Genomic DNA, 13,983 nt, shown 5'->3' on the forward strand with positions numbered 1-13,983 from the left:
CATATAAAATTTTAAACTTAATGCACTTAGATAGGTACTATTTTTGGTGTCGACTGATTCTACAGCCAAGTCTATTTTTCACCTATTCAAGAGATGCATTAGAATTTCAGTTCTCTGGGAACAAGAGCTACATTTATGTGATTATATTTGTAGCTAAGAAAAATAACTTAATCCTCTATAAAATGGTCCATTTTAATCTAGGTATAAATAGATACATAATGAAAAGTACAATGAATTAAAAACACAATCACTGTAACAGTGACAAAGATAGTGAAATTTGTTAAAATTTTAAAGCAAGAAATCGAGAAGGTTTTAGCTTCAAGGATACTTCAGGGACACTCATATTTCCCCAAGATTCCTCTTATCGTTACAAGAATATTGTTATTAAGATTTCTTCAAAAAAATGAAAATAATATAAACTTTTAATGAATTTTACTATGAGAAGAACATAAAATTCCTGAAATGTCCTTGATGCCTTCAATCACTGACTTTGCTTAAATATTAATGTTTCTCTTTTTAGTATTTATATATTTAATTCAAAATACTTCTTGAAATATATCCATTTATAAAATAAAATGGGTCACAGACTACTTTATGATCTTTTATAAATAATATTGTTACACTTATAAAGTATTCTTAAATAATGGAATGGAAGTAAAAATTATGTTTCTATAGAGTTGTTAGAAGAAAGAAGTGAGTCAAAGAAAAGTTAACAATTATAAATACAAAACGAAATTAATTTACAATTTACACTGGTCAATAACAATAAATATTATCAAAACACGTTAATTAACATGTTATCCAACACTCCGACAAAAAAGAAAGTGTATTGGGTAGTATGTTAACTATAGGTGTTCGTCGTCCTTTGAGCTCTAATAGTCGATGAGTCACTTAAAATGGATTATCTGATAACTCTTATATTTAGAAGGAAAGAAAATATTTCAACTAGCAATTAATTAATTAATTCGACTGAAATATTACATATAATTTTAGACAAGAATATTTAAATTATTTTGTTATTCACTTTGTTAATTATATTTCATTATTAAATTACTCTATGATTAACAGATTTTATACAACGTCTAAAAAAAAATATTTCATTACCAAACACAAATTTAAAATTAGAACACTCACGATCTTGGTAATAAAATTTGCTCTCTTAAGGAATATAACAGACAATTATTAATGATGTAATAAAACGATGGTGATTTTAAGATGACAAAGGAATACACAGAAAAATAAATTTACTGAAATCTTTTCCTCTAAACTAAACGATCTCTAAAAAATTTTCTTCTGTCTTCAAAAATAAAAGAGTTACCGTAGTCATTCATTTTAAGTCTTATCTCACAAGTTAGTTGCTAATTTGACGAAGGTGAATCGTTTGTACATAACTATAGGCACCAACGAACCAAAAAAAAAAGCTGATGTGAATAGAATACTTATGTCCTCCTAAGCGCTCGCATTTGCTTGCGACGTGCTTGAACGACACCATAAACAACTGCTGCAAGACTTCGGCATCTTGTTGTGTGCTTAGTCGTGCCTTCTTGCTGCAGACTTCCCTTGCCTAATACGAAATACGTCTCCATCGTTCCTTTCCCTTTAACTTCGATAAGTCCCCTTTTCTGAGTTTGATATCCTCTCGACTCCAAAAACTATTGAAATATTTGAAATTGAATAAACGATTTGTATGGGTAGCGAATAATTATTTTCGTTTTACATGCTGCACAATTACCCTAGCAATATCCTGCGGGACTTGTATCTTCCCCATAACGCCTGTAGAGTCCATGCGGGAAGCCAAGTTTACAGTGTTGCCCCAAATATCGAATACAGGCTTTCGAGCACCGATCACACCGCCTACCAATGGGCCGCAGCTGATACCCACTCTTAAGTCGAAATTATTAAACGAATGTATATTCACATCTTCAAGACGAAGTCGCATGGCTACTGCATAATCCACTAATCTACACAAATGCTCCATGTTATCCTTGTTATTATCCTAAAAGAAAGATATTTAAGAATTAATAATATTGGATAATGTTTTTAAAGAACTAAGTCATTCAGGACGAATACAATGGAAATAGTTTATTATTGCATTTCGCAGAATATGAGTAAAGATATTTGAATCATATATAGAATTACATTTTGAGAAGGATTGAGACCAGAAGCTGCCATGTAAGTTGCTCCGACTGTCTTTATCTTTTCAATGCAATGAAACCGATTCTCATCCAGAAGTTCGTCGAAATCAGCTGGAAAAAGATATTTCAAATTCATATCGTTGAATTATAAATTATATTAAAAGCAACAAATACTTTTAAATCTACAGATCCGCCAAATTTGTCACTCTAATTTGCATCGATGTTTGTGCGTTTATGATAAATTTAAAAATATTAAAATACACAGAATGTATATAATATTCAATAACATACAAAATGTTTAATTTTACCAATGATTTCATTCAGTAAACGTATACACTCCATTCCTTTATTAACATCTTCTGAATAGAATTCTGTGAAATTTGGTACACTAGCAAACATCACTCCAACTATGTCACGAGACTGAGAATACAATTCCTGCAAAATATAAAAAAGAAATTATAATATTTATGAAATTCACCAAGAATCTGGAAACATAAATTGTTCTACCTCTGGTGCTCTTTCTTGTGTTAAAAAATGATGAGCTACGTGGTCAGGTAAGATATTCTTCAATAATTGCATATTATTATGTCGCGATTCAATCATGTCACTTAGCTCCCTCTCAGCCTGTTGTTTCCAAAGGAAATCTAATCTGGACGTTACTTCTACTAATCTACCATGATACGTAACCATTACCAGGAATACTAACATAAACGTGAGCATCTGTGCCGAGAGAGGTATCGTCGCTCTAAAAACGCAAAAGCATAATTAACAGCGTGATGTTTCTGAGAATCTAAAATAAACTAGATTTTCATGGATGACAAGCACGACTCACGAATCCTTCTCCTCGTCAGGGATCGAAAAAAAGTCCTTGCAGACTACGAGAATCAGCACGGCGTAAACGGACACGATGATCGTGGCCAATGCCGTTTTCACTAAATAATACAATTTCAGTGCAGAGGCTAACGCAATCAGGCATAAGATCCATGTGAACACAATGTATTCCGGTCGTACACAGGTAGTCCCCAAAACGATGTCATCATCGTAATCCAACGAATACATAGGTTCCGCTTGAACTTCCGTTTCCGGTGTTGATGACATTTTCCTCAAAACGACGTCCTCGTCCCTACGATTACAAGCAAATCTTTTATAATGCCTTCCAAATACGAGTCGGTGGCGTTGTTCGTATCTATAGAACCTGAAAAACATTTTTCTTCCTCGACCTTTCACCAGACTGGCCCTGTCATTGAGGATTCTTGTCAGTTCCATATCAACGTTGTTAGAACCATGCGGTGCAGTTTGATTTTCTTTCGAAGAAACGTCTTTCTGCTCTTCTGAAGGCTCATCGCGAAGGGCCGCTTCCAGAAACGTCAAGATGAACTGGTCGAGACCAGCAGTCGGTGCTACCAGTCGTTCTGGTTGCAGTGTTGGGTTCACTAATGGCTGCTGCTGAAGCTCCAAAGCTTCAGGATATTGTCGAATCGATGTTGGACACGCCAGGACACCGACTATAGATGTTAAAGCCATGAGACTGATCACGCTACATATGAAGATCGTTCGATGCTGCTTGTTGTGAACCAACATCGAAGAGGCGTGTTGCAAATATGTTGGCAAAGTTTTGAACTCTTCTGCCATCACCAGAATTGAGGATGCTACCAGAATGAGCGTCGTCAATAGCAGCGAACCCAAAAGAATAATACAGCTGTGGAAAGAAGTTGATGTAATTTCAAAATTAATACATTGTTAATTATCCTATTTTATAATCTTTTATCCTAATTTATTCTATAATCTTTATCTCATTGTTTCTTCTACAATAACAACCGAATCAGTATTTTATTTTCAAAGTTTTTATGATTAGTTTCTCTAACATTCATAAATTTGTTTATTATTTGATTATTATTAAAACATAGTCGTGAAAAACCAGTCGCTTACTCTGGCAATATCACTGCTTGACAAATTGCGATGAATATCCACACGACGAAGCAACAAATCATGTTGGATTTGAACATATCCTCGCGCAATTGGCCGAACTACGAACACGTAAAACAATATCTGCATCAAGATCATTAATTTAACGAAATTAATTTAATGTTCAGTTTAATTGGATTTCATTGAATTCAATTTTTTTTAATTTAATTGAACTCATTAAAAAGTAACTTTATACGCGCAGAACGTATTATATCGATCTCACCTTTGATTCCAGGCTTTCGTCATTGTAACGCAAAGTCCAAGCATTTATGTTCGCCAACCTCATACGCTTGTTACTTGCAGTTTCAAGGCCTGCCGCCTTCAATTTCTCAGCGGATGTAGCAGACGCAACCTTGTTACTTTTCGCGGATCCATTCTCTTCCTCGAGGTATTCTGACTCCAAATTGGTGACTGACGTCGCAGTATTCAACTATACAAATAACCTAACGCTAGATTCTCAAGGTGTTTCCCGATTTAAAGTCGTTACTAATTTCCAATAATCGTTAGATACTAACGTTTTCGAATGGTATTTCCGGTGTCCAGTCCACCCCAATGTCGTCGTCCGTGGAAGAGTTCGGTGCGCTACTGTTTGCAGCTAATGGATTGTTCAATTTGAAGCTCTTTTTACTTTTACTCGCATCCTCCTCGGTCCATATCTTAGGTCGTGAAGAATATCGACGTCTGCATCTCAAAGGTTCCACCTGTTTGATTAAGTACGTTACCACATTTCTCTCTTTCAAGTAATTGTCCCTTTCGGTTCCGTTTCCTGGCTCCACTTCGTACACGTCATTTAAACAGTTCAAAGTATCCTCCGAAATATGTACTCTCCTGAAATATTACGTTTTCCTTGTATTACTGCGACTACTTACTTTATTAACGTTCTCGCACAATTCATTGTGCAACAGTAAATATTACACAAGGGAGTTTCAGAGTTTCAGAATGTTAGAAACTTAAAGTTTTAGAGTATTGAAGTTGAAGTACTATCTTTTAGGTTCCAAATGATATAAAAATCAGAAAAGCAACAAATATTGACTTATCATGTTTTCCTTGTGTGTACTTCTTTTGTTAAATCCAATGAGAGATACACAGTAAGTTTTACCCTGGTATGCCTCCACTTTCTAGATGATTAGCCAGTGTTACATCGTAAGACCAGACATCGAATTGCCATTTTCGAAGTCCAAGTACGCCACACAGTACCGAGCCACTATGAATTCCTATTCTCATATTTAGGTCAACCTAAATGAAGAACAATTTTTCTTAAATTACGCACTTGACGTATGGTGTATTTTTATTTTATATTTTTGAAATATTGCAAAATTCAATTACATTGTTAAATTGCAGCTTGTAATTAATTTTAAAGGAAATTTGCATATCCCACATATGCATTGTAACAGTTAAAATTATGTTTTTCAAATTTGCTAACTTATAGTATGTCTTAAATTATTGTTTGATTATTTTAGATTATACAGAATTTAGTTACCTTTGTTGTATACCGCACATCTCTTATTGCTTTAATCATGTGCAAGCCCATTTCGACGCAGCAATGAGCATGGTCGCTTCGAGGAGTCGGTAGTCCGCAAACGCAATAATAACAATCCCCAAGTAATTTAATACGCAAGCAATGATTTTCTGCAGAGAGCTTGTCGAAACGAGCGAACAAGTCGTTTAACACTTTAACGAGCTCTTGAGCACTACATTGGCTGGCCAAAGCTTTGTGATAAAGACGAATATCATAGATTAAATTTGAAACTTTGTAAGAGTATTTTAAGAGTTACTACATATATCTAATATCTTATAATATACGTTGTGTGTGCTAATAGAAATTAATGTACAAAATAAAAATTATAATTAATACACTTAAATAATTGACATATGTAAATTATGTTGTTTAAGAATAAAATTTATATTGGTATATAACGTAATTTAAAATTTTTACCATTTTGATATCTTCGAAGCAATAATAGAGATAAAAGTTTGATTGAAAAGATGTTAATACACATGAATTACAGAAATAACTGCAAACTACAAGAGAGAATTAATTAATACTAATACAGAAAGAAATATAGACTTTTATAAACAATCACACCGTTTCATTCGAGAAAATAAATTTTATTTGGTATACCTAAAAATAAAAAATAGTTACTTATTATTATATTTCTTTTTCCATTGTATTTTTCATATATTTCCATTTTCCATTGTAACAGTAAACATCATACAAAAGTAACTTTTAAATAAAGATGTAAACTAGTGCAGTTCACTATCGTAAATATGTGATTACATACCAGTGAAACCTTTGATGTCAGCAAAAAGTATGCTCACATTTTCGTAGCGATGGATATATATTCTATGAAATTGATTAGGTGTAAAAGAGATTGTTCCACCTCGTGCAGTCTCACGAGCGATATCACGGATCATTTCCTTAGCCACGAAATCTGGTAAAACTACAATAAAATTCGTCAATCATTAAACGTGATTACATGTTTGAAAGCATAATTTTTATTCAACAAAATACGTTATAGACAAAATGAAACATTCATCGATTAATTATATAATGATCTACCATTAATCAAACGAGTATGACGGGATTGTTTGTTCTATTTTATTTGATTGTATTTTACTTATACTTCCTAAACAAATAATCGTCGAAAGATCGATAATACGTAAAAGCAAAGTACTGCTAGGCTATCGGTAAAACATATCTGGCGCAATCGGGTGAAAGTGTCTAGTGACCCTTTTTGACACTCGGCTGAGCAAGTTACACGCGCTGACGAACCCCATGCCTACGGCGCAACCCCATGCGTTTTTATAGACTACGTTTGACATGTTCGACATATATATAAATATACTTAAATACATGTCGTACGTATTTTGCATCGATACGTAATTACACAGTCCATATACATTTATGATACATATATATATATATATATACTCTCTAACTCATGTTCGTGTTAATTGTGTGAACAATCGTGAAAGAACGAGTTCAATTTAATATCGATCTTTCAACAAAATGTCAATCTAATTCTATTTAATTCGGTAATACTCCTGTAAACGAATAGATTAATTCATATTATAAAATTGCTGAAAGGTTGAAAAAGTTGCATTTTGAACTGTAATAAACTTTGCCAAACCGTTGAACGAAACACTAAATTAAATCCTGAACAAAGCTGTAAACTAAGTCGACTGTAAAATAAACCACAGCGCTAGGAATCATTCATGAATTTGATTAACGAATTTAAAGCATGTCTCACCGGAAAGGAGCAACTTCTCTTGTCGATTATTCTCGTTTTGAGTTCGTTGCCGGGTTTCCATGGATCTATGCGTTTCCAGGAAAGCCTGTCTCTGTCCTCTGTCTGTCAAATACTTAGTGTACATGCCAGCTAGATTCATTGCAAGATAAAGAAGGACGTTGGTTGTTAGCATTCGAACTATGCACGTGACATCATGCAGCTGCAATTGCAAAATTAAACGTACTTTAACGAAAAGAAAGCTGCGAAGCGTACTTGGGATTGCGCTAAGAAAGAAAAAGTTGACGGAAGAGTATTATATAAGTGAAATGGGTAGGAAGCGTTAACTTGTAGAAACTAAAATGTAGACCAAGGATTCTTACATATGTGGGATCTCGTAATAAAGTTATTCCCGCCATCACCATGTGAGTTAAAGCTGTCCCGTAACCGGCAAGGACACACCATCTCAAAGGTAACGGCAGCATGGCATACGGCGCATACACGACAAACAAAATGTACCACATAAGACGTTGTTGACTAGAGAAATCTAGACCAGCTCCTATAAAACCTGCAATTGACAGGGGGTGTGCAGATAACATAAAGACACTCTCGATTGTAGACCCATTTATGGAAACATAACGATCGTTTCGTTAATCTTAAATAGCCGCAAAGGATCGCCGATCAATAGTAACCCATGCCTAGGTATAAGTTTGCTCTACCGTCTCTCTCTTTCTCTCTCTCTCTCTACGGTTCGCTGAACATTCAAGCAATTCGCTGGACCGCCAACGCACGAGCCAGTGGAGCAAAACTCTATTCGGTAAACGAAGATACAATCTTCCCAAGAGAGCACGTACGTATATTTATATGTGTATATGTATATTAGAACATTGCAATGTGAAGCACTATACGTACGTCGACTATTATATCCAACTATGAAAAGAATGTGTCTATTCAGGAACAGAAAGAAAAGGAAGAAAAGAAAAAAGATAAAGATAGAAATTATATATGACGTTTGTACGTGTCATCACCTTGAGAATTGATCAGTAACCAAGTAAATATGGAAGCCCAGTATAAATAATTATTGGAGAAACACCGCCACCAGCCAAGAACGCAAACCACCAAGTTCGCTATCATACAGCAGATCGCCCAAGACAACGACTCGATCAGGCCGCCGCTGTTCTCGTCTCTTTCCCACAGCCATATCGCCATAAGAATAATCTGGTATCCCCGGTGCATAGTATGGGACAGAAATTAAAAAACAAAATACAGAATATACTTCGTAGGATTCAAGTTATTCGTTCTTTAGGGATCAGTTTACCTTTAAGCTAAGATCGACGATATTCAGCATGATCAATGATTTCTGCCGTTGACGATTCGAGTAATGAAGGTAGGACGTCTCCAGCTGTTTGCTGTGGAAGCTGTTCGAAAGCGATGGACAAAATATTCCCTTATAGAGTACGCCTTTCTTGAAAACATCTGGAAATATCCACTCGTATTTATAGCCGAAGGCTGTATTGCACAGAATAAATTAATAACATGTGTGTGAATAACAGTGGCATGTTAAATAATTCGCCAGACGATCAACACACGAGAGAAATTTGTAATAAAATTAAGAAATATCTCCTTTGTCCATGTTTGTCTTTTCCCAGGAGATAAAAAGAGCCGTTTTAAACAAAATGCTCATCAAATTACATAGTTTCTATGAGTGCATTTGTAAGTGTATCATAAAAGAATTATATCTAAAAGAATTAAATGACGAAGTTGAATCAAAACATACAGTGATTCACGAAAGTATTTGAACACTCGTAGAAACTTTTTATGAACATATTGCATGTGTTACAATAGCGATTTCATAATATTATGAGTGTAGCTTCTGATAAGTAAAATGCACCATTAGCTGATGCCGTTACGAGCCCTTCGATTATATTAATTATATTAATATTAAATATAATCGAACCTCGCTGCGCTTGAGATTCTGCATCAACAGGCTGATCAGCAAGAGCCACATCCGGGTCGGTAGAAATGTCCGCATCCTCGGTTGGATCGGTTGTTTCATTGATGTCTGGAACTTCCGGATCGTTGTTGGATTTCCGGTCCTCCCAGGCCGCCAATCCTTCCCTCCCCAGCCTCTCGGAAGTTAGTTTCTTCACAGCCTTGATCCATAATTGTTTCCTCGGGGAAATACTCAACCTATCGACGTCAAAAAGTATCTGAAATTAATTTTCTCAGACGAGCAATACTTGCAAGAACATCTAGGACATCTAGGAAATTGACACACGAATACATACCAAATGCACATTGCGTATGTATACATTTTTGTACATTGCACAAAGTAATTAGAAGATCGTATTCTTAAAAGCTGATCTTTTCCAAATAAGTTTGGAAAATAGATAAAATGTTAAAAATAAATGGAATATTATATTTTAAATTATTAAATTCCTTACATACAAAATTTCCATTTACTTTAGGTAAAGATTTATCAAATTCGTCGTTAAAGTATGTAGGATTTAATATAATAAATAATAATAAATAATAAAAATTAATGAGAAACATCTACAGATATAATATAAATATACTATATGCGTACCTCGAAAATTGTACAAATTGCTATAAAATAAATATGCAAATATACGAATTTATATTTTACGTAGCTATGAAAATAATTGAATACTTTACAAAGTGTACACAATCTCCTAATTATATTGAGCCGTGTATAAACAAAGTAGTTGCAAAACATTTATGCAGGTCACGATAAGTAGGTAAACAACTTTTGTTGTTAACAAATATTTTTACATGATCATTAATATTATGTTCAACATTTTTACATTATATAATACATCAATTGTCTTTTTGTATTAATACTTGTTGTTTTATATGTAAAAAATTTGTCTTTAAAAATCAACATTTTATGAAAAGACCTTCACAAAATGAAAAATGAGTTTATTGTTATTGATTGGAAAATATTATCGATAGATAACAATAAAAAATAATTCCGTAAATGCAAACTACATTTCTAATATCTGAATTAAACCTCTCTCTTCGAAATGAGCTTTGTTCAAAATAATTTCACATTTCTTCATTGTGATATTCTGTACATAACAAAAAGTTGCTGGCTTTGAATTATGTATATTCATCCAAAGTGCAATTTAATCCTTCACACACATAGATATCCTTCGTGTCTTATAAATAATGGAATCTCGTGCATGCATGTTCGAGTTCAAAACTAAAAAGGAAACAAAGCACAATAAATAAATAATTAAAAAAGTAATAGCAGCCATTAGTTAAGTAAAGAATAAAAGATTAGAAATTACTGTTTTAATATTGGTAAGTCGAAGGTAGCTTTAGGGCAAATTAAATAATAGCAAAAGATGAAAGAATAAGAATCTTTTTCCTTATAAATAGAAAATAAATCTTCTTTATGAAACTATTCTGATAATTATCAAATTCTCCAAATTTCAATAGAACTATAAATGATCTGAAATTATAAGTCACGCGTGTAAAACATAAATTATAAAGTTAAGAAAAATATAAGTATAAAAACAAAATCCAAACCGATTCCATCATTTTTCTTTCATACGTGGAAACAGAAAATGTTCTTCGAAACAATCTTCGCATAGAAGATGTTATACAAAAGAATATTTAGTACTAACATTCATATATCGTAAAACGTGTCTCACGACCCAAAGAATAGTGTTTCCTCAAAGCACGTATGGACGATACATCATAATAAGTGCACACATATTTTTAAATACGCAGCACTATCGATCCAGACACGTGAATTCTTGCACGTACATCATGATCCATCATCGCAGGTATCATTAAAACCAGCGCATACAGGCGATCAAAACAAAAAAAAAGGAAGAATAAGGAACATCGTGTCCTCGTGAAAAATAGTATCAAGTGTGTGCATGTGTAAGCACGTCGAAAGGTGTGTTACACTATTGGAAAAAAGACACAAAAAATCTCGCCGATACACCTGCAAAATGTGGAACTTACCGAACAGTGTTATTGTGTTAATGATGTGTCGCATTAAACAAAGAAACAATTGAAAGTCTTTCTTGCACGGTACATATTTTCTTTTCATTCTAGTTTCGTTTCTTTTTTCTTTTTTTTTTTTTCTTTTCTTTGTCGCGTGTAAGAGAAAGAAAATGAAAATTGGCATGGGTGAATACTTACTCATTGATGCCCGCGACATCACTGTCCAGCATCATGCTCCAGGTCTGTTCTGTAATCATTATCCCCCGGATGATCCGCGAAACGAACAACCGCTCACGTTGTGATTGTCAGCTGTGCAATTGCCTTAGTATCCGGCATTTTCACACACCTTAAACCAGAACTTGTTAAGAAAGGAAGCCAATTTCTCTAATGTCCCGCCCGGCGTTGGTTCAAAGAACTTCTTTTTTTACCAGAGACCAAGGAGAACAATCTTATCGAATCGCGAACACTTATTGTGGAGACGTTATCTTTGCTTTGCTCGTCGATTTTTCTTTACTGAGCAGAGCACCGGTACATTTTTTTCTTTTTGGTATTAAACCTCGTTCAAATTACCCAGCACGACCGCGCCGACGGGTTTCCGGAAGACGTAGCCGGAAACAGAAGATACTCTCCGCCGCGAATGCACGATCAAAATTTTTCGTTTTCCTACCAGTTCAGTTTTATTCTCATTGCGTGTATTCTTTATCCTAATTGAGTATCGTGTACAGTGTGTAACAGAGTCAACTGTTCTCCCTTCTATCTCGTTGTGCCTTAAAGCATGTTATCATTCTAATTCGCAAATCGAACGATCGTTTGTACGATAAAGTTTGTCAAAAATAATGTTATCATAAGTATACACTACCATATATAAATATCTGGACAGTTGGTGCAATCCGATCAAAGAGTCGATATTTTTATTATATTTTCAATGTTATAATAGCAGAACGTTCCCTTACTGTTAACTCTACGCTTCTTGCAATAACTGCGATCAAATGGTCTGCTAAATTTAAACTGGAACAAAGAATATAGCTACGTTACTCAAGGTTCGTATTTATCTACAATAAATAGTTGACACTTCATACAATCTATATAATAGATCTATTATTTATCATTATTTTATCGGATCTAGCACTGTTTATTTGTAAATAACATTTATATAAAACGTGGCAACATTGAAAAGACAGGTTTAAAATCACTTAGCTGAGGTAGAAGTGCCCTGCAGAACTAATTTTCATTCGCCTTCGATTATCGCTGTTTTATTTTTATTGAGATAGAATCAAAAGTGGAAATTAGATCGGTGTAACATTTGAAGCATACTTTACATATCTGCGATAATTTGGTAGTGTCCAAATATTTATGCACGGTAATGTACGTATAAAAATACCGTATTATAGCAAGTCCCCCTCGGTTTCCGTGAAAAATGCTCCACCATAACATCGGAACGCGATCGAGCTTATTTTTATACCTAAATATCAATGAACAGGCATCCTAGAATTACTGAAAAGCATTTTTAAATAACATACTCAATAATCTATTTATTATGAGTATACGTGTATACTCAACAATTCGAGATTTACGAAATATATTTAAGAGATAAGGAAAATAAGAGGAAAGGTAAACCGGAAACCATCCTAAGCTAAAAGGCAAGGATTATGAATAATAATAACAAATAATAATATACACAAGAATTCGTCGAGTCGAAGGAAATTCACGATTTAATGCTATGGTACTTGAGTAAAGAATTCACGTATACCGACGAGGTTAGTAATTTAAAAAAAAAACGATTAAGAAGAGAGAACGCTGAAATGGTAAAAAAAAGTGATATAATTCCAATGAGCGAAATGTTCGAGTTTTGTTTTTACGCTACCTGTCGGCTCCAGTCTAGTCCAATTGAGAAGAACAAGCAAGAAATTCCGTACGATTGCTTCGTTCCAGCATCAAGGCTGCCGTCCGCGAACGAAACTGGTGACGAGTGTCGAAAATCGCGAGGGGGCATCCGCCAACGATAAAACCCGCGCTTCCACGAGCGAAATCGGTCACCGAGTCGGTACCTGATCTTCAAACGAGTGAGTGTAACGTGAGCTTGTCACCGCGCGATGGCTCTCTTGACGTCAGATACCTTACTTCATCCCCTCTAATATGCAACGAAAAAAGAAGGGGTGTTATAGAAACGATATACAGTGTTTATGCAAATATATATATTATTATAGAAAATTGGTAACTTACTATTATTATTTATTATTATCGGGATAAGATATATCTCCCAGCATAATATTTATATTATATTCGTATCGAAATATATAACTCAATCACTTAACTAACTTATGTTCTATCGACTTATAATTAACGCTATTTGTTACGCATGTTACATGTCAGATTGATAATAAAACGGAACCAAGTTAAAAAGTGTTAACCTTTATATTTATTTTATATACTTTATATATTTTGTATTTTCTCCAAGATATGTAATTTATTTCATATGTATATTCATGATACATTATGTATTATTTATGAAATTATAACAATTTTATTAAGAATAAGATATCTATATATATATATATATAAAGATTGTATATAACTCATCAAGTAATTTCTATTAATTGATCTCGTACAATTATTAAATGTTATCGATATATTAATAACTGACAAAGTTAGAAAAAGAATTTGTGCAATTTTTAGAA

At 33.9% G+C, this 13,983-nt stretch overlaps 1 protein-coding gene across 9 annotated transcripts; it reads right to left on the minus strand.

Moving 5' to 3' along the window:
- Positions 1–171: 171 nt before the first annotated feature.
- LOC126926809 (adenylyl cyclase 78C-like) lies at positions 172–13,392 on the minus strand. Of its 9 annotated transcripts, none has more exons than XM_050743223.1 (19): positions 13,170–13,392; positions 11,504–11,552; positions 9,285–9,511; positions 8,646–8,803; positions 8,356–8,545; positions 7,711–7,895; positions 7,352–7,550; positions 6,383–6,541; positions 5,581–5,810; positions 5,200–5,336; positions 4,616–4,928; positions 4,324–4,530; positions 4,065–4,162; positions 2,968–3,834; positions 2,643–2,880; positions 2,444–2,570; positions 2,140–2,246; positions 1,733–1,996; positions 172–1,652 (listed from the first exon to the last, which is right to left on the minus strand). In XM_050743223.1, exons 2-19 carry the CDS (start codon positions 11,536–11,538, stop codon positions 1,440–1,442), a joined length of 3,954 nt encoding a protein of 1,317 aa, XP_050599180.1. In that variant the 5' UTR covers positions 11,539–11,552; positions 13,170–13,392; the 3' UTR covers positions 172–1,439. The 9 variants fall into 9 exon arrangements, with proteins under 9 accessions (XP_050599180.1, XP_050599179.1, XP_050599155.1 ...); XM_050743222.1 differs by having other exon boundaries at positions 9,285–9,517; XM_050743198.1 differs by having other exon boundaries at positions 9,285–9,517; positions 11,504–11,651.
- Between the last annotated feature and the right edge of the window lie 591 nt (positions 13,393–13,983).

Source organism: Bombus affinis, chromosome 2 (assembly GCF_024516045.1).
Source record: "Bombus affinis isolate iyBomAffi1 chromosome 2, iyBomAffi1.2, whole genome shotgun sequence".
Classification (NCBI taxonomy): Eukaryota; Metazoa; Arthropoda; class Insecta; order Hymenoptera; family Apidae; genus Bombus; species Bombus affinis.